At 43.1% G+C, this 18375-nt stretch overlaps 1 protein-coding gene across 1 annotated transcript in view; it reads right to left on the bottom strand.

The window, feature by feature from the left end:
• atad3 (ATPase family AAA domain containing 3) overlaps window positions 1-18375 on the bottom strand; it is a 46897-nt gene that overhangs the window by 15654 nt on the left and 12868 nt on the right. The window contains exons 8-14 of the mRNA XM_067970497.1: window positions 16982-17137; window positions 15850-15906; window positions 15613-15738; window positions 10518-10642; window positions 9678-9729; window positions 8189-8259; window positions 676-843 (exon numbers count right to left, since the gene is read on the bottom strand). Of these exons, the coding sequence (XP_067826598.1) occupies window positions 676-843; window positions 8189-8259; window positions 9678-9729; window positions 10518-10642; window positions 15613-15738; window positions 15850-15906; window positions 16982-17137 (755 nt within the window). The remainder of the gene's footprint in view (window positions 1-675; window positions 844-8188; window positions 8260-9677; window positions 9730-10517; window positions 10643-15612; window positions 15739-15849; window positions 15907-16981; window positions 17138-18375) is intronic.

Raw genomic sequence — 18375 nt, 5'->3', positions numbered from 1 at the left:
ACGAACAATTAAGTGAAAAAGCAGAGCAGGAAGTTTTACCCTGAGCCACGTTCTCACCTCCCAGCGCCCAAAACAGATCCCTTGCCAGCCCTCTCAATCAAGGAATGATGTGTGTGGATCAGGGAAGAAGCGGGTTAAGTAAATAAATGAAGGAGCTGTATTCTGAAGTGGAAGCTTGTTCCCGTTGGCCCAAAGGTTTCGTCTATCCAACAGGTGAGAGCAGGCTGCCTGTGTTTATAATTGCCAACAGGCCAGATGTGGAGCACTGCAGTTCCTCCCTAAGTGATAGGCTACTCTAGTCTACTGCCAGGCAGAGCTGCTGCTCTGCGAGTGTGTAGCCCCAGTGAAACTTCAATTAGAACATACTTAAAAAGAGGGATGTTCCTCCTGAGGAACAGGAAACTCCATTTAAAATAGGAGAACAAACCACTTTCTGCATATCCCGACACTGTTCAATAGCAGCAATGTTAGTTGCCTTAACAGGAGGCAGCCCAACCACTCTCCCAACACAATGCAAGATGGGAAGCTCAAGGGGAGGTAGGTTAAAATGGGGGAGGGGAAGGAGGAAGAGAAATTAAAAACCAAAAAAGGTTGAAAGTGGAACGGATGGATCACAGCAAGATTACCCAATACTCTCTAAAACATCATTTAGAGAGAGTAAATTAGAGTACATACTGTTTCCCCTCTGTAGCAGGTTTCAGGACGTATTTGTCAAAATATAACCTGACCAGTCGCTCCCTCTCCTCAAGTCCTGGCAGGCCAAAGTTAACAATTTCATCAATCCGATCATTGATGGCCCAGTCAAACTGCTCTGGCTGATTACTAGCTAACACCAGCATAAACCTGTTGGGAAAAGCAGATGAGCATTAATGAGTGGAGTGTCCAGGATATCAGTTCAAACAAACCTTGAAAGGCAGCTACTTAACATATGAATAGGAGTGTTTGGGTGGCCTGCAATTTTGCAATGTGTCCCACTGCAGAGCATTAAAATCAAAACTAAACTCCAGTCTCATTTTTGTTACTTTGGTGAATGACACATCAGGTGCAGACAACTGATCAGGTGTAATGAGAAGCACTCCTGCTTCTGATGCTCTTTTGTTGTAGCCCAGACAAGGGCAGATGCATGCATACACACACCTCCATCTCTAGTCTACTGCAGGGTCTCCGCCTCTCTGCACCCTTTCATTAGCGACATAGCCATCAACCATCTTCTCAGGCACTATCTGTCTCCCAAATCCACTTCATCTTGCTACAACTCCCAATGTTCAAAATCATCCTTGAAACATACCTCATCGACCCGTACCTTCAGCCTTAGTACCTCCTCTGAACACCTGCGGAGGTCTGACCCCCTCTCTCTCTCCGCCCCCCCCCCCCCCCCCGACCCCACCACCACCACCAACCAACAGTGCAGAAACTTGGGTCATTTCACTGTTTTTCAAACTTTTTTTTTGTGAATTGATCAGCCCAGGTCAGGCCTCAAAATCATCTTTTACCTGAATCCTCTCTACACCAAATAAATTCACAAAAAAAACAACACAGCAGAAACCAGGATTAGTGGGAGGCGCTGTACACGGGGATGAAACAGCTGGAATCAGCTCTCAAACTTTGTTAGATGCTAAACGAGGGTAGAGTGGAGAAGAGAAAGATAGGAGGAAGGATAGCAGGCAGGGCTAGAACCTGGCTTAAATAACCAAAAATTGATGGGATGAGTATCTCTGATCGTAGATATTTGTTAAAGGTCCTCAGTGAAATGAGTTTGGGTACGGTCAATCCAGCTCTCAGCAAAAAACTCACAGTACAAAATGCTGTGGCAATAATGGGAACTGGGATTCAGTGATTTGGATGCATTGATAATGCCAGTAGTGGTACCTATCACTCTCACTGCTGCAGTGTGTTACAGGCTCTGTCCTTTGTGATGAGGTAGGTTCAACAGTTAGAGGTACAACCAAATGAAATGTACTGGGGCAGTGGTCGAGAAGTGAGTCAGTGTATTCTGGTACCTTAACATCCTGCAGTGTGCAGTATTAACAAATCAAACACATCACAGGCGTGGACAGCAACTTGTTTGCATGAAATCCAACAGTTAATATTTTAAACATATGGGGCTACCCTGCCAGACTGTATACTCAATTCTTGCAACAAGCCTGAAGGGGCAAGGTTTGACTCCAGTCATTTTTCTTAGCAACATAAAAAAATGGTGGGTGTGTGAAATTCACATTGTGCCCACTTCAACCGTGAAAATACTCAGCAGCACAATGAGAAATAAAGTCCTTCCAAACTTGGACTATGTTTGGAGACAGCACTTTGAGATATATAACAGCAAGCGAAGTATTGACCGATCACGGATAGTGGGACAAATCTGAGGGATGAATTAAATGGTATATAACACAACATTAAAGCTACTAGTTTAAGTGCAAATATTTCCTACTGCATACTGGAACCAATGGACAAAATAATATTGTGGGGTATCCTGCAAAATGGACTCTCATATTAAAACTTATATGAAATAGCCTCCTCACTAGAAAGCTGGCTGTGAATATCTGCAATTGAGTGCCAAGATGACGAAGAGTATTCACTGAAGGAAAATCATGGGGGCACAGAGTAGAACAGAGCTCTTTGCAGTTTAATAATGAAAGCATCCAACAGTAAAATTTAACGTAAGGAATGTATTTACTGGTGTATGACTGCTCGGCACTGCTTCTGTTTGCTTTATGTGCATTTTTAAACAATTTTCTTCCTTCCTAAAGGCACTATTCCTTGCCGGGGCATGGGTTCCACAGGCACTGGTCATCCAAATGGGCAACTTCCAAGTGCAAGCCTAGATAGCAAGTGTTGGCATGCTATTTGACAGGGGGGGCATCACAGCAGAACTGAACCCTGTCCTCGCAATGCCCACATGCAAGCTTCCAGCAGGTCAATGATCAGGCGTGGGAATCCTGGCTGATTGTTTCCTCTCAGATCTGGGATACAATGGCCAACTAGATCATCTCCAACCTCTGCCCAAACAGAGATCAGGGAACTCCACATACGCCAGGCATTGCCTGGGACCTTCCTGGTCTTTATGGCACAACCACATGCTGGATAAAGTTTCTGACTCACTGGGGGAACTGCTTTACATGTACTTAATAGATCTGATCTCAATCAAGGAGAAAATCTTCTCAAAAGAAAGTCAATACTCCCAGCCGCCCAGGGCATTGATTCAGCAGAACACACGCGGCCTGCGTGGGAGTTAAAACTCTGCAACAACAGAAAACAAAAGCAACAAAATCCTGTCCTAGAGATCAAAGTCACCTTTTAAGCAATTAATTACACATGGGCAGGATGCTACTCAAATACACTGCTTAAATAATTAATCTGACAGACTATAATAATTCAAACAACCTTGTAGACAGTCACTGGTTTCCTGAGTGATTTTCTTCAGGTACGAGGATTGCTATCTGGACCGACATGCCCCTGGTGCTATCCGGACTCACAGAACCGGTACTTTCTGGACTGACAGTGGTATATACTTTTTAAAAATGTTCTCTGGATATGGGTGACCGTGGCAAGGCCATATTTATTGCCAATCCTTAGTTGCCTAGAAGGTGATGAACAAGTACAGGTCTCACACTAGGATCCTGGTTCTCATCATCCTTCTGTGAACTTTCAAATCATTTTGCACTTTTACTCGTTACATGCATTTCCTGGAGGGCAAGTGGTGACCTTCTCTCGAGAACCCCTCAATGCCGCTCATGATATTGCCCATTTGGCAGTTGGAGTGCTCCAATGTTCCTATCCCCTCGAATTCTCCTCTCCCAATCCCACCCCAGCCCTTGGTGAGTGGCATTTAATCTGAACCCCACTCTCCACAAAGCCCTTTCTGGGCTATAATGTGCTTTAAGGCTGGAGACAAATCAGTTCCCAGCCAGATCGCTTTACATATTTGACAAAGAAATGAAATAGATTTTTAAAAATCAGAAATAAAAGAGCAAATTTAAAAAAAATTCAACAGAAATACAAACTGTTAAAGTCTTATTTCTGAAACCTAACTCAACTCTAATACTGGCCCAATACCTGGACTAGACATTAAAAACAGGCTGATGTTTCAGGCCTAAAAACATTACATCAGGAGCCAACCCCATTTGCAGCCAGAAGTTTAGCTACGTGTTGATGAGGGGCTGGTAAATGAGCACTAGAACCTGTTAACTTTAACACCATCCACTCAAGATCTCCAGTGCCTTTTGGAGGAGTGGTTGTAGTCACTAAATATTAATGCTCGAGTCACCATCATTTACAGCCACAATCAAACAGGAACTGTTTGAAGCAGTGTTGTGGCCTGTCCTGGAGAAACTGAACACTCCTCATGCACTTTTTATTTCGAGATACAATTTCATGAATTTACAAGCACGCTGATCCAACGACGAGTAGTTCAGTATCACTTCCAATCTAGGAGGAGGTGAATTACAAATAGAATTTTGTATAATTGCATTATTTCCATCCCTTTTGTTCAGGTGAGTTATAGATTTGCACATGTACATGCATGTTGCCCTTGTAGGTGAAATCTAGATCTTTCTATTTGGGACCAACCTTTGGGTTTTCCTAGACTTTAAATCAGCCCATGCAAAACCTGGCTCCTTTGTTGCCAGTCAACAAATTGCATTAAAACTGCAAGTGGAAACCCAATTATGGAGAGACTGAAGAATCCATTGGTCACAGTGGCGGGGTGGGGAACAAAAAAAAAATCAAGTTGCAAAAATTGCTGTAGTCAAAAGGATGCCATATTTAATGTTATCCAGAACAAAGCATAGAACGCTGAAAAAGGTCATTCTGCACATCAAGCACTCTTGTATTAACAGACCCAGTGCAATCTGCAGCAGGCCATCCCCAGGCCCTGTAAATCCACACATCCATAAACTGTGTCCAGACCATATAAAGCGTGCAGTCACAAATAGTCCCCAGACGCTGTAGAGTCTGCACGATCACAGACTCGCCCCCGAAGCTTTAATCTTACGAGGAAGGTGAGCAGTCACAGGAAAACTTAAAAAAAACTCGAGAATATGAATGTGCATTCTCCAACAATGACAGGCTGCATTGCATAAACAATATTCCCACTGTCCTACAGCTGTTGCATGGAATATTTGCAATCAATGTCTAAGCTTAGCTTTCAAATCAGCTTCATAGCCAGTCAGTAAGTCAGTTTATTAGTACAGCTAGTGCTTAACACCAGTTCAATTCCTATTGATGCAATTCCAGTCAAATCTAAGACTTTGAAGGAAAAATTCTAATCTCATGGAGGACTGGCAATTTACACAATTGTTTAAGCAAACCTATATACTCTAGCCATGATTCCCTAGCCCATTCACTTAATTTGTCCCTCCCCATAATAGTTGCCTGACTAGAGCGTGGTGCCATCTGCAATTTTGAGCACAACCATCACAGTTTAGAAATAGCATAGTGGAGGGTGCCCTAGACAGGTTGCTGCTCACTCTTTCCCCAAAAGATCCTTGTTCATTTGTCATTACCTCCTTCTTTCTGCTGCTAAGTTAATTTGCCATGAATTACATGAGCCCCTTTCTTCTTCAAAGCCTTAAAATTTTTGCATTGTGCAGGGGCATACCTTTCCCGCACAGGCTCCCTCAGTGCAACCCTTGGATGGGAGTGATAGAGAATCGGGGCCCCTTCACTGCCACCTCCACACCCGATGTCTTTCCATTTCAACTTGTGCTTAAAATTGTGGGCTGAGAATGACATTTAAGAGACCGCACATTCGTTTTACATGGACACTTTTGGGTAATTTTCCTCTTTCCACCTCCGCTTTGCCCGCACCTCCAGAGGCAGTTGCCAGACCACCTCCTAGGCACGACTCTTCCCTTCCCCACACTGGGAGCGCTCTCTCAGCATTTCCCTGCTCAATAGGGTTTGCATCGGGAAACACGGAGCAGCAACCTAGCCTGTGGCAATTTACACCTCATGGAACTGAGTATGTGTGTTTGAAACACGTGTGCTGAATGCCACAGAGGGAAACTGAGCTGGAGGAATTAGAGTCTGAAGGTTTGGGGAATCCACCAAAAGAATTGCAGAGACAGAGTGAGGGAAAACCAACAGAACGTGACTGCATCTTAACCCCGTGTTAGGCTTAATAACTCCTCAGAGCCAACCATTACCACTTACTATATTTCAACAAAAATAGAGGAAGTGAAACTACATCCAGAAAATCTATGCAATATATATAAGCAGGGCTTCACATGCACACTTGGAAGGGGAATTAAAAAAAAAGTTTTGTTTTTTGGCCTGCATTTGAGCCAATCAAAAAACATTGCCATTATCTTCATACTTTTCAATGCCTCAAAATTCGATCATACTTTGACTCACCACGAGCAGCACCATGGGATTGCACCAGTTTTACAAAAATGAGGCAAGACACTTTTTAAAAGCAGATCGGCAATTGGGCATTAACGAAGAATTAATCTTACAATATAAAATACCTTTCAAGCTGAAACTGAGCTGCTGTTTATTAAATAGCTCAGTCCCTTTTAGTTGAACTGCAAACATCTTCTTACTTTAGACAACGATTTTCCCTTCAATCAACCATTTTAAAAAGCAGGTTTAGAGGACTGGGTGTCAATCAATAAGCAGGAAGCGTGACAGAGGTTAGCTGGGAAGCGCTGATAAGACTTCTAACTGATAAGTGCGTTAGCATTCAGACTTCACTCAATAACCATAAAAGCACATGCCAAGAACCACAGATTTATTCACCTCTGTGTTGCAATTATGGAGACAGTGTGTGACAGTATTAGGATGCCATATAAATAGATTTTTAAAACGAAGGCATAACAAAGATTGAGCTCCACTGGGTGGTCAACTGAATTTCCTGCCAAAAGTGGATGATGGGCTACGATCGATGCTGTGTGCACTCTCAGACAAGTGAAATGCTGTCTTGGTAGGCTTGTATATCTTAAAGAGCCATCACATTCACATTAAAATGGAGCTGTTCCTTCCCCAAAATGGAAGACCAGTGACACACTGTTCAAGAATACAGATAAATTCTTTTGATTGAGCATTAGGATAAAGGCTTTTATTGATCTGGGCTGTGATTTGGAACAGTGTATTTAAAAACAAAAATGAAGATGAGTACCCTAGCACACACTCCGATAACTCCATTGTAAATTACATTGCAGCACTGTATGGCGGGTGTTTAGCATCACTGTTTTAAAAGGGCTACTTCAGTCTGTCTCAGCAATTATGAGAGAAGGAATGTATCCACAACTATACGAACATGCAAAGATGTGAAAAGGAAAATTGAGCCCATCACCGCTTACCCTGTCCATCAGATTGTGCCCCCAGCCGTTATTAAAACTAACTCATGGGGGAGGCAAAAAAACAATGTGGCCAATTTCAGAAAACCTCAAATTCCCCCCCAACTCCCTAAAGTAATCTAGAAAAGTTCCAGTAATTGGTCATGGTTACCCATGATATATCACTAGATATACTCAAACTATCCCCCACTCCAGGTATGTCCCTGTTTCCTCAGAAATACAGGACTGTACAGGAGTACTGTAAATACCTGAAAGGAAAAAATTTACAGTGCTATGGGGAACGAGCAGGGGAGTGGGACTAAATGGATAGCTCTTTCAAAGAGCCAGCACAGGCACGATGGGCTGAACGGCCTCCCCCTGTGCTGTACCATACAATGATACTACTATGAGTGAAAGCTACCATCTCCATCCATTGCACCAGTCCCAAAAATCACAGACTTCTTACTCCACTTCTGCTATGTTCAACAGTTCTGCCTGCCAAAAATATCTACCCTTTCTACCACGGTGGCACATTGTGCTTACTAGTTTAAGGGTGTTTTTCACTAAACCCCAGATGCCTCTCTGATGTTGTTTCCTTCAGACTGTTTCCATTTGTTCTGGTACCACCCTCTATGGTGTAAAACTACTGCAATCACCCACCATGCTTAATTCTATGAAGTTCCTGCACAATGTCATCAGCTGGATTATCATCACATTTTCCTTTCCAAATAATCTTATCCTGGTTTGGCAGCAATATCCAACTTAACCATCCACATCAAATATTACACCCTGCAATTTACTACACATTAGGTGAGAAGGAAATAATAAGGGTTAAATAGATGCCTCCTGATGAAGGGTCCTACCCTTGTGGTTGTGCACTTTCAGCAATGTCTGATTTTAAGACTGACACCTACTTGTTACTCTGCTCCCCCGTTCGGTACAGGAATGCATTCAGTGTCGCTCTCAAGTCTTCACTAATCTTTTCCTGTAAAAACACATCAAGGCAGAAAAAAAATATGAACAAGTAGCACTTGCCCCAATTTCAGTCCCTCAAAACAAAAAACTTATCAGCTGTTGAAAACTGTAATGCAACTAAATATCTAGCATTTTATCTGCTTAACCAGAAACTTAACTGAGGGTACAAGAGCAGGTCAGAGGCTGGGTATTCTGCGGCAAGTGACTGACCTCCTGACTCCCCAAAGCCTTTCCACCATCTACAAGGCACAAGTCAGGAGTGTGATGGAATAATCTCCACTTGCCTGGATGAGCGCAGCTCCAACGATACTCAAGAAGCTTAACACCATTTAGGACAAAGCAGCCCGCTAAATTGGCACCCCATCCACCACCACCATAAACATTCACACCCTCCACCACCGGCGCACCGCGGCTGCAGTGTAAACAGTCTACAAGATGCACTGCAGCAACTTGCCAAGGCTTCTTCGACAGCACCTCCCAAACCCGCGACCTCTATCACCTAGAAGGACAAGGGCAGCAGGCACATGGGAACACCACCACCTGCACATTCCCCTCCAAGTCATACACCGCACTGATCTGGAAATATATCGCCATTCCTTCATAGTCGCTGGGTCAAAATCCTGGAACTCCCTAACAGCACTGTGGGAGTACCTTCACCACACGGACTGCAGCGGTTCAAGGTGGCTCACCACCACCTTCTCAAGGGCAATTAGGATGGGCAATAAATGCTGGCCTTGCCAGCGAAGCCCACATCCCATGAACGAACAAAAAAAACCACTGAGATAGAGGGCTTAATGGAGCTTGTGGTGCAGTCTGCGCCAGATCACAAAGCTATAAGATGAAGGGAGGAGGCTCAGAGGTGCGCAGTTGCATTAATTCTTCTCCAGTGCCCTCATTACCAACCTGCACCACTCCCAAGGTATTCCTCTAAGGGTTAAACTCATTGCCACCAGAAACCAATTCAAAACGACAGATGCAGGATCTGCATTGCTGCTCCCGCCAGCGTTCAGAGCGGAGATGAAAAAAAAGAGGAAAATGCTGTTTCTCTTTCACACTTCAGTGACTCTTCAAAGCAAACATGTGAAGCAAAAAGGGCAGCAACTCAGACACAAAACCACCAGACACAGCCAAAAATCCCAAACACAAGCTTAACAGAGGATCACATCCAGGAATGACGCTTCCCAACCATACCCAAGGATGGAGGGAGAATGGGAAGCAAACCCAGCCAGTGCACACCGTCCCGCCAGATCAACCAAGGCCCACCCTTCCACTGGGTCAACCAAGGCCCACTGATGGTGACTTAAGGCAGCGTGGAGCTGGGTGATAAATGTTCCCGACTAATCAGGATTATGGGACAAGCAGCACCTCCATGCCCCAATAATGATTTCTGTTCACAAATAAATTTTAAAAAGGACAAAAAACACTTACCGTTGCTCTCTTTCGAAGGAACGCATCCGCCTCATCCACAAACAGCAAAAGCCTGCGCACAGGAGGCAATTTATGATCATTCCTTTGACTTCAGATAAACACATTCAAATATTTAATCCCAGAAACACAAACAATTCATTCCCATTATTCAGAATTCCTGAGGTGTAGAAGCCGAGAACACTGATTCAAGGATAAAACATTCCCAGGAAACAAGCAGCAAGTTGCACCCACATTTCTAAGTAGGTGGGTGTAGGGGGGTCAATGACACGGTGGGTTACCGCACTGTACTGGAGATGAAGGTCTCCTTTGTTTGACGGCTGCAAGAGTCCTACAGGAAATGAGTTTGGACAGTCTCAACCCCTAACTTGGCAACCGTACTTAGTTAGATCACAGGTCTAGTACAGAAAATTTAAATCTCAACGTCAGCACAGTAGGGGTAGAGCACATTGCCACTAGTATTTTGCATCCAATCCGTGTAGCAGCCAACCTGGAAGCAAACACTAGGTGGTACAAATAAAACAAACATTCTGAATCCTCAGCAGCAATATCCATCGCCAAGCACAAATCAGACTAAACTTAAGTGGAAAACAGCAAGTACTGTAAAATCACTGCCGTGTAAATCAGTGGCCTACAAAGTACAAGTTGTCTCTGCATTGGTAAGATTTCAGTCAGTATCACTCCCTCAAACATCATTCGCATGCACCAGCTCTACATAATTAATTTATCCTGTAATATACAATTATTCAGACACAGCAAAATCAGCCGAGTTGAGATACAGTTACAAAAGGGGTCCTTCCACTTCCCACTCTACCCTACCCCACTAAAATGACACAAGCTTACCCTCTCCTGCTGGTAGCTGCCCAGTCGAAGACTTTGTGCATGGCCGTGACACCCTCACGACCCATAGGAGCCACATCACCACCTGTCATGATAGCATAATCCATGCCGGAATGTACAGCTAGTTTCTGTCAAGAAGAAAAATTCACAAGAAACATAAAGCTAAGTGGGTCGTTCTTGAAGAGCGAGCTTCCCATTGTTAGGTCGAGTAGAAGAGGCACTGCCCTCAGCTGTAGGCAGCATTCAGATTCCTGTGTATGTTTCCAAAATATTTTTAAAGAAAGAAAGACTTGCATTTATACAGCACTTTATGACCTCAGGATGTCCCAAAGCACTTTACAGCCAATTAAATACTTTTGAGGTCACTGTTGTGACGTAGGAAACACGACAATCAATTTGCACACAGCAATGTCCCACAAAGAGCAATGAGATAATTACCAGATAATTAGTTTTTAGCGATGTTGACTGAAGGATAAATATTGCCCAGGACACCAGGAAAACTTCCCTACTCCTCTCCAAATAGTGCCATGGAATCCTTTACATCCACCCGAGGGGGCAAATTGGGCCTCGGTTTAACATCTCATCTGAAAGACGGCACCTCCGACAGAGCAGCATTCTCTCAGTAGTGCACCGAAGCATCAGCCTGCTGATTGAAGGCCGATGCAAAGTACTCATTTAGTATCTCTGCCATACCGCAAGTGGCCTGTCCTTGAGCATCTTTCAATGGCCCAGTAGTTTTTGATGGTTCTCTGACCCGCAGAGCTGAAAAAGCTTTTCCCATTGCTATTACAGTTGTCCATGATCCTCTTTACCATGAACCTTTTAGCTGATCTAACAGCAGCCGTAGATTTTTAAACTGTTTTTGGCACTTGCATTTGTTTTGCTGTGTATTATATACTTTAATTTATAAAAAATGTTTTGTTTACATCTTATATTTCTTTGTACATGATCAGTTGGCCATCTTGGCTTCTTCTTTCCACACTCCCTTGTTGTGAGTTTGGGGATGTACATGGCTTCTGTGTGTTTAGGTTTGCTCTTAAAAAATGTAATTTGCATTCCGCATCGGTTTCGTCCCCACCTGTAGGTTTGACCAATTGACCTGCTCCAAATCCTCTATGGTTACATTAATATTGTACAATTACATTAATGCTAGTGCATACAGTTGCATTAATACTCATGCATAGTTGTATTAATACTAGCACGTGATTACATTAATATTAGCACATACAGTTCAATTAATATTAGTACACTAGCCAATCACACATAGTCTTGACTCCCTGTGTGCAGCACCAAGTATAGTCCTCAGGTGAAGTGGAGGATAACTGGATCAGGATCCTAGACATAATTCAGTCCCCATTTTAAAATTCATACATTTTCCTTATTTTCATTATAAATTCCTATGTCCAAATTTATAGTGGAAATCGCCTATGTAAACTGGACAAACTGTAACGTTAGCCCCCACCAGTGGAGGTGCTGCAGCACCACTATAGGCAGGAGGGTGTAACTATAATGTGACAGGTTTACACACAGTTTCCATTACAAATGTGGACATAGGAAATGCACACAGAAGTAGGATTTTTAATATATCCGATAGATGTGGCTTCATTATGGGTATATATAGTTACGTTAATGCTCATACATACAATTACATTAGTATTTTGGCTCTGCCTCACAGCCCAGTATTACTTACTGAGTTCCCATATAAACTGAGTCACTGCAGTGTTACATAAAAAGAATTATGCTTTCTAAATATAGCCCCACTGCACTCTATAATTTAAAGCTAATTTTCCTTTATGCAGTTAAGTGTTGGTATAAATCTCCACGATTAAAGCGATTAAGCAGCCGGGCTATTTACAATGGAGAGGAATCCTGTGAATTTGTGGAACTGTCACATGAGGTGTCAGTGTAGTTATTAAGCTCGCAAATGAGATATTCCTGTTGGTGTTCACTTTGCAGGCGATGCTGCTAAACATCTGCCCTTGGGAAGGAAATATGACATCTCAGCACTGTGTAAATCTGACAGGAAAGTGCCACACACAGCAACCACCATTGCACGCACTCAGCAACCGCCGGTGTGTGGATTCAGCAATCAAGGTTCGTGCAACCAGCAATCCCCATCTCATGGACAAAGCAACTGTTCTTGATTAACCAAAGAAAGAAAATTACTTGTCTAGACAAGGGTACACGGTCAGCATTTGAGTGCCTGTACAAACACCTTTAGACAGGAAAAGCACTAATAAATTTGACTGCAGTTTCAGGTACATCACTTGGACAGTATCACAAAATATTTGAAAAGATTGATCGTAGTCCAACCAGTCTGCTCGCTACCATCTCCTTTACAAAACAAGATTTCTGGCTTTTTAAAAAATCAATCAGTTGTTTTTCCTCTGCTTTCTATTCTCATCTAAACATTGATTCACAATTCAAGAACTTTAAACACAGAAAAGCAGTGGAACTTCAGAACATTTCATACCGTTTGCTAACACCCTGGTAATGCACCAGGCAACGTGTTATTTAATCATGGAATAAATTGCCTGTTTTATTTTTAATCCTCATACTTGTGCTGTGAGTTATTAGATCAAAGTATTAGGAGTGCAAATTGCCATAGGGTAAGTGCTGACTCACTAAAGCAAATCATTAAAAAAATTATACAATCTACAGCAGCAATTAAGATAACGTCACACTTTTTTTTGTAAACAGTGGGGTTCCAAACACAAAACATTTCTGCCTGGCTGTAAATTTATCATTTCACTTGCTGCATTTTAGTCCATTACAGTCTGCAGCCCACGTCATTCTCAGTCATTCTGCAAATTTACTTAGACATCTCCAGCTGTTCGAATTTACAGATCTCTGGAAAGGATTTCTGTACAAGAGAAGCTCTCCTGCTACTTACTTCCTAATACCACCTTCATACACCCCTATGCCTGCTTTCCCACCACACACACATCTAACCATCACACCCCAACTGCAACTCTACTGGAGCAGCACATCCCAGTCTGTGACGAGGTCTGCGTTCATCAATCCCACTCTGTAATAGATCAGTATGTGAAGCATCACGTACCCCCAGCGCCTCACTCTTGCTCACAATCCAGGTCAGGTTGGAGGACTCCCACCCCATCCCCACTAAAAAAAAAGCCAAATACGTTAGTTTGAACCAACACACTAAAATCTGGGCAGAGTTGCCAGAATTACAAGCTTGAAGCAGAATTAGAGAACTTGAGCCATGGAAACTGGTAAACAGTTTGGGCCTTATGCTCTTTAGGGTGAACAATATCAGTGGTGGGAAATTAACATTTGCCACTTAGATGGAGCACCCCAGGTCAGGTACAGTACAGCAGATACAGAGCAAAGCTTCCTCATCATTGCCCCAACAATGTACCATAACCCTAGTCACAGAAGAAGATCTCCAACACAGTATGAATTTTTTGCAGTTGCCATGCAAACCATTCTAATTGCCTCAGTGAAGATGCCAATAAAACCTGAGGCTATTTGTATCTAGTAACTTGCTGCTACATTTGGTCTGCCAACATGTTCCCAGAACCTGCCCGCGCATGTTAGCGAGTACCATCGACACAGTCTGTACAGATCCAATGTATAGGATCACAGGAGCTGTAGAACTTTACCAAGTGCAACCATCATTGCATTCATACCCAAGTTACTGAAAGTTTTCCCGTTAAAGCATCGACTAAACCAAGATAGAACAAAACCGAAGAAAGCAAATAACATACTAGTGAGTATGAGGCAATGGGTCCAGCTCACGGCGAGTTGATAAATGGGTTATGCTTCACTGTCATGGGACCGACCTGCGTCTCTTGACTCTGGTCCAGACCAGACACTAGCTGTGACAAAGGGTAAACATGATAATAGCCATCTCTGCTGGATGAGATTACAAACTGAGACCCTGTCTGCCTGTTCCGGTGTCTGTATAAAATCTTACGGCACTATTCCAAGAAAAGCATGGGAGTTCTCCTGATGCCTTGGCCAACATTTCTCCTTCAACCAACACCATCAAAATCACATCAATTGATCAGAGTCAGAAGGTTGTGGGTTCAAGTCCCACTCCAGAGCCTTGAGCACAAAATCTAGGCTGACACTTCAGCGCAGTATTGAGGGAGTGCTACATTGTTGGAAGTGCCGTCTTTCAGATGAGACGTTAAACTGAGGTCCCGTCTGCCCTCTCAGATGGACGTAAATCCCATGGCGCTATTTCGAAGAAGAGCAGGGGAGCTCTCCCCGGTGTCCTGGCCAATATTTATCCCTCAACCAACATCACTAAAACAGATTATCTGGTCATTAGCTGTTTGTGGGAGCTTGCTGTGTGCAAATTGGCTGTCACGTTTCCTACATTACAACAGTGACTACACTTCAAAAGTATTTCATTGACTTAAGCGCTTTGGGACGTCCTGAAGTTGTGAAAGGCACTATATAAATGCAAGTCTTTCCTTATTTATCTTATTGCTGTTTGTGGGACCTTGCTACGTGCAAATTGGCTACCACATTTATTTACGTTACAACAATGACGCTACATCAAAAGTAATTACTTGGTTGTAAAATGCTTTGGGACACCCTTAAGTGAAAGGAGATATCTAAACGCAAGTTCTGTCCTCTTTAATACCGTGACTTCCTCAAAACATCCAACTGATGAGTGAGAGAGAATCAGTAAAAGAGGATTTTACAGTAACTGTGCTCAGGCTGCAAACCCGTGGCACGTGGGCACCAATAAATTCACTTTAAGGCCTAAAATTAAATAATACATTTAATGTGAATCCCAGGGCTAGAGACAGAGACATGACTGACTGGCCACACATGACAATTAGTGTTGCTGTAAGTAGGTGTGCGGAGATCAGTTGAAGGGAGGGGTGGAAAAGAAATTGATGTGTTTTATTTCCTACTGGTAACCTGTTACCTGAAGATTTCATAAAGGGCTGGATTGAGATCGAAACATCAACGCATTCAGTACTCTATCCACAGAAGGTATGAAATGTTTTCACCCAAGGTACTGCCCCCTTCGCATTGCAATCTGAAACCTCTATTTCCCCACCACCGACACCCCTCACCCTGATGTGCACAAAATGACAGGGGAGAAAAAAAATACTACCTTAGCAAAAAGGGTTTTCCCTGTACCCGGAGGCCCATACATCAGGATATTTCGGTACAGCCCCTTGTTGCTTTTCGTGTTTCTGGTTGCTATGGCAATATCTCTGACACGTTCCTCCAATTTGGGCTGTGACAATCGAATGAAAATGGGAAGTGAATAGAATCAAGATTTTAAATAAATTAATTTTCTACAGACACAAATACGCATATAAAAATCAGCAGAAATGCAGCAACTCACACTCAACACCACTCCCTCGAGTGCGTCCTGTGGCTTGCTCATCACACGTTTACCAACCTGGGAAAAAACAAATCCAATTTAAACTTCACAACAGAATGTAACCCTTCACGCACACAGTGAGCATGTAAGCAGAACCAATTACATCACCCGTTGCACCAGAAGCCAATTGCTGTAAGGGAATATTCTGTTCATTATTCAACCTTCGCCGAACTCCCAATTAATTAATCTACAAAAACAGAAGCTTCAAAAAAGGTGCTTGTTTCATGAGTTAACCCCCCCCCCCCACTCAAATTTACCCCTAAAACCATTAAGTAAACTTCTTAAAGTTGATAACATTGAGTTCTCAGGAATTGTTAAGACACTGCTGCCCACCCACCCGACAAGTGGAACACCGGTCACATCTCACCACTTTCCATCCTTTAATTGGTTTACATCTTCCCCCAAGTAAAATGTTAACTGGGAACAACATTGATGCATGAATTGTGGAACAGTTCTGGAGTTGTTGCTGTGAAAGTTCCAGGCTGCCAGATGCTCATTACCTATGAATCTCCCCGAATACAAAGAAATAATTTTTGAAAATTGTGCTGCATTCAGACAGGATTCTCCAGACTTCACACAACTGATTTGACACAGACACACATACACCTCTACTATCCAGCTCCCAGGAGAAAAGCATCATTTCACTAAAGTGAAGGTTGCCCCCTCAGCGCTCTGAGGGCACCAGCCAATTATTACATAACTTAAAAACCCCACTAAACCTGCGCAAAACCCACTGACTCCGTACATTTAAATTCATCCTTTACGCAGAGTACATAAAACCAATAACACACTAACACTCAAGTTACAAACCTGTTCTTATGAAATCAAGTTTTAAATTACATTCTGTGACAGTAAAAAGCAGCATGGGATCTAGATTGCAATGCTGTGGCTGTGGAGAACTGACTGGGTAGTGTTGCTGTGGCTGGTGAGGAAGGTTGCATCAGCAAGAACGAAACCCTTGGTCATGCTGGGCTTTACCATGCAGCTGTTCCTCAGGATTCAGATACCGTGCAAGCGCTCTCCATTACAGAATCAGTCTGGGCCTGGACCTTTTACGCAGGAGATCCCAGGCCTTTGCAGCAAGCTGCCTTACCTTGATCGGGTGCTTCATTGCTTCCACCAACGTAATGCGGGAGGTGTCTCGAACCAGGGAAGGCTTGCCCAGCCGGGCCTCTATGTATCGTCCAGCGACTCCCGTAGCGTTCTTGGCAGAGTAAACACCGACAGCCAGCAGTGTTAGTCCAGCCACCTGAGAGCAAAACCACAAAAAGTCAGAAACACACAAACTATGTAATGAGTTATAGCCATCTCTTGGAGAGTGGCATGACAATTATTCCATTTATACCACATACTGGCACTTTTTATAAACACATTATTGTGGAGACAATTAGGAGTTCAGCAAGTATTTTAAAAAGGTTCATTAGGTCACAAGAACACAGACATTTGGCCCATCAAACCCACTTTTTCCAAACACCATGTACAATCTACCCATCCTGGGCTCTGCTGCTCCATTTAATCTCTTTCCACAACCCATGCACAATCTACCCTATCATGCACACTGCCCAGCCATTTCATCTCCTGCAGGAAAGTTTGATACCCAAAGTATAATTGAGTGAAAATCCAGAATACTCAGCCACCCCCACATTCCACTAGTTGCTGACTGTCCTTCCATCTGTAGCAGCTCAGGATCGATTGCACCACATGGAGTACCCCCACCTCGTAGTCTATTCCTATCCCTAAAGCCCCCAGCTGATTGCCCAGATATTTATTCAGCTTGATTTTTGAAGTGACACCAAACATTCTAAATGTAGAAGGAACTGGGAGTCAACAGAAAACCAGGACATATTACTCTCCTTTCTATTAAAAAAAGTGAAGGGCCAAGTCCCACAGTGCACGACACTAGCAAAGTTCTAAAGAATAAAGATGTAAATCCTGAAACGATGATTAGATGACACCAAGCGTGGGTTTTAAAGGCCTGTGGAGGAAAACAGGACTGAGGGAGGCGACTGATGTTGGGGAAAGAATGAGTTGAAAGGAAGGAGGTGCAATGTGCCTTAATTTTGACAGTGAGAATGAAGGGACGGTGGAGTTTGTAGCGAGGTTTATTTGTAATTTAGAAGGAACAAGAGAGGAAAGTTCAGAGAAGCAATAGTTAAACAAGTGGGCTTGTTATGGATCCCATCACAACAAACTGTTCCTGCACTTACATTAAGTATTCATGTAGACTGTCACCAGCTCTGTCCCTACAGCTTTAGGTCTTCACCATTTTGTTTAAATATCTGCAACTTACCTATTTCAACGATGCATTCAAGAATTAACATCATCGCTCCAAACCTTTACAGGAGGTTCCGAAGCAACAGTAAACACTTAAATGACCTCCTAATTTCAAAAGAAATGCCATCCAACTTGATGGTGCACTAAAGGTCAAATGTTACTGAATTACAAAATTAACTAATGATAAAGAACCTGTCAAACCAGGCAGTGAAG

The sequence above is a fragment of the Heptranchias perlo genome, chromosome 32, assembly GCF_035084215.1.
Source record: "Heptranchias perlo isolate sHepPer1 chromosome 32, sHepPer1.hap1, whole genome shotgun sequence".
In the NCBI taxonomy this organism is placed as follows: domain Eukaryota; kingdom Metazoa; phylum Chordata; class Chondrichthyes; order Hexanchiformes; family Hexanchidae; genus Heptranchias; species Heptranchias perlo.
This window is presented reverse-complemented; position numbering and strand designations above follow the sequence as displayed.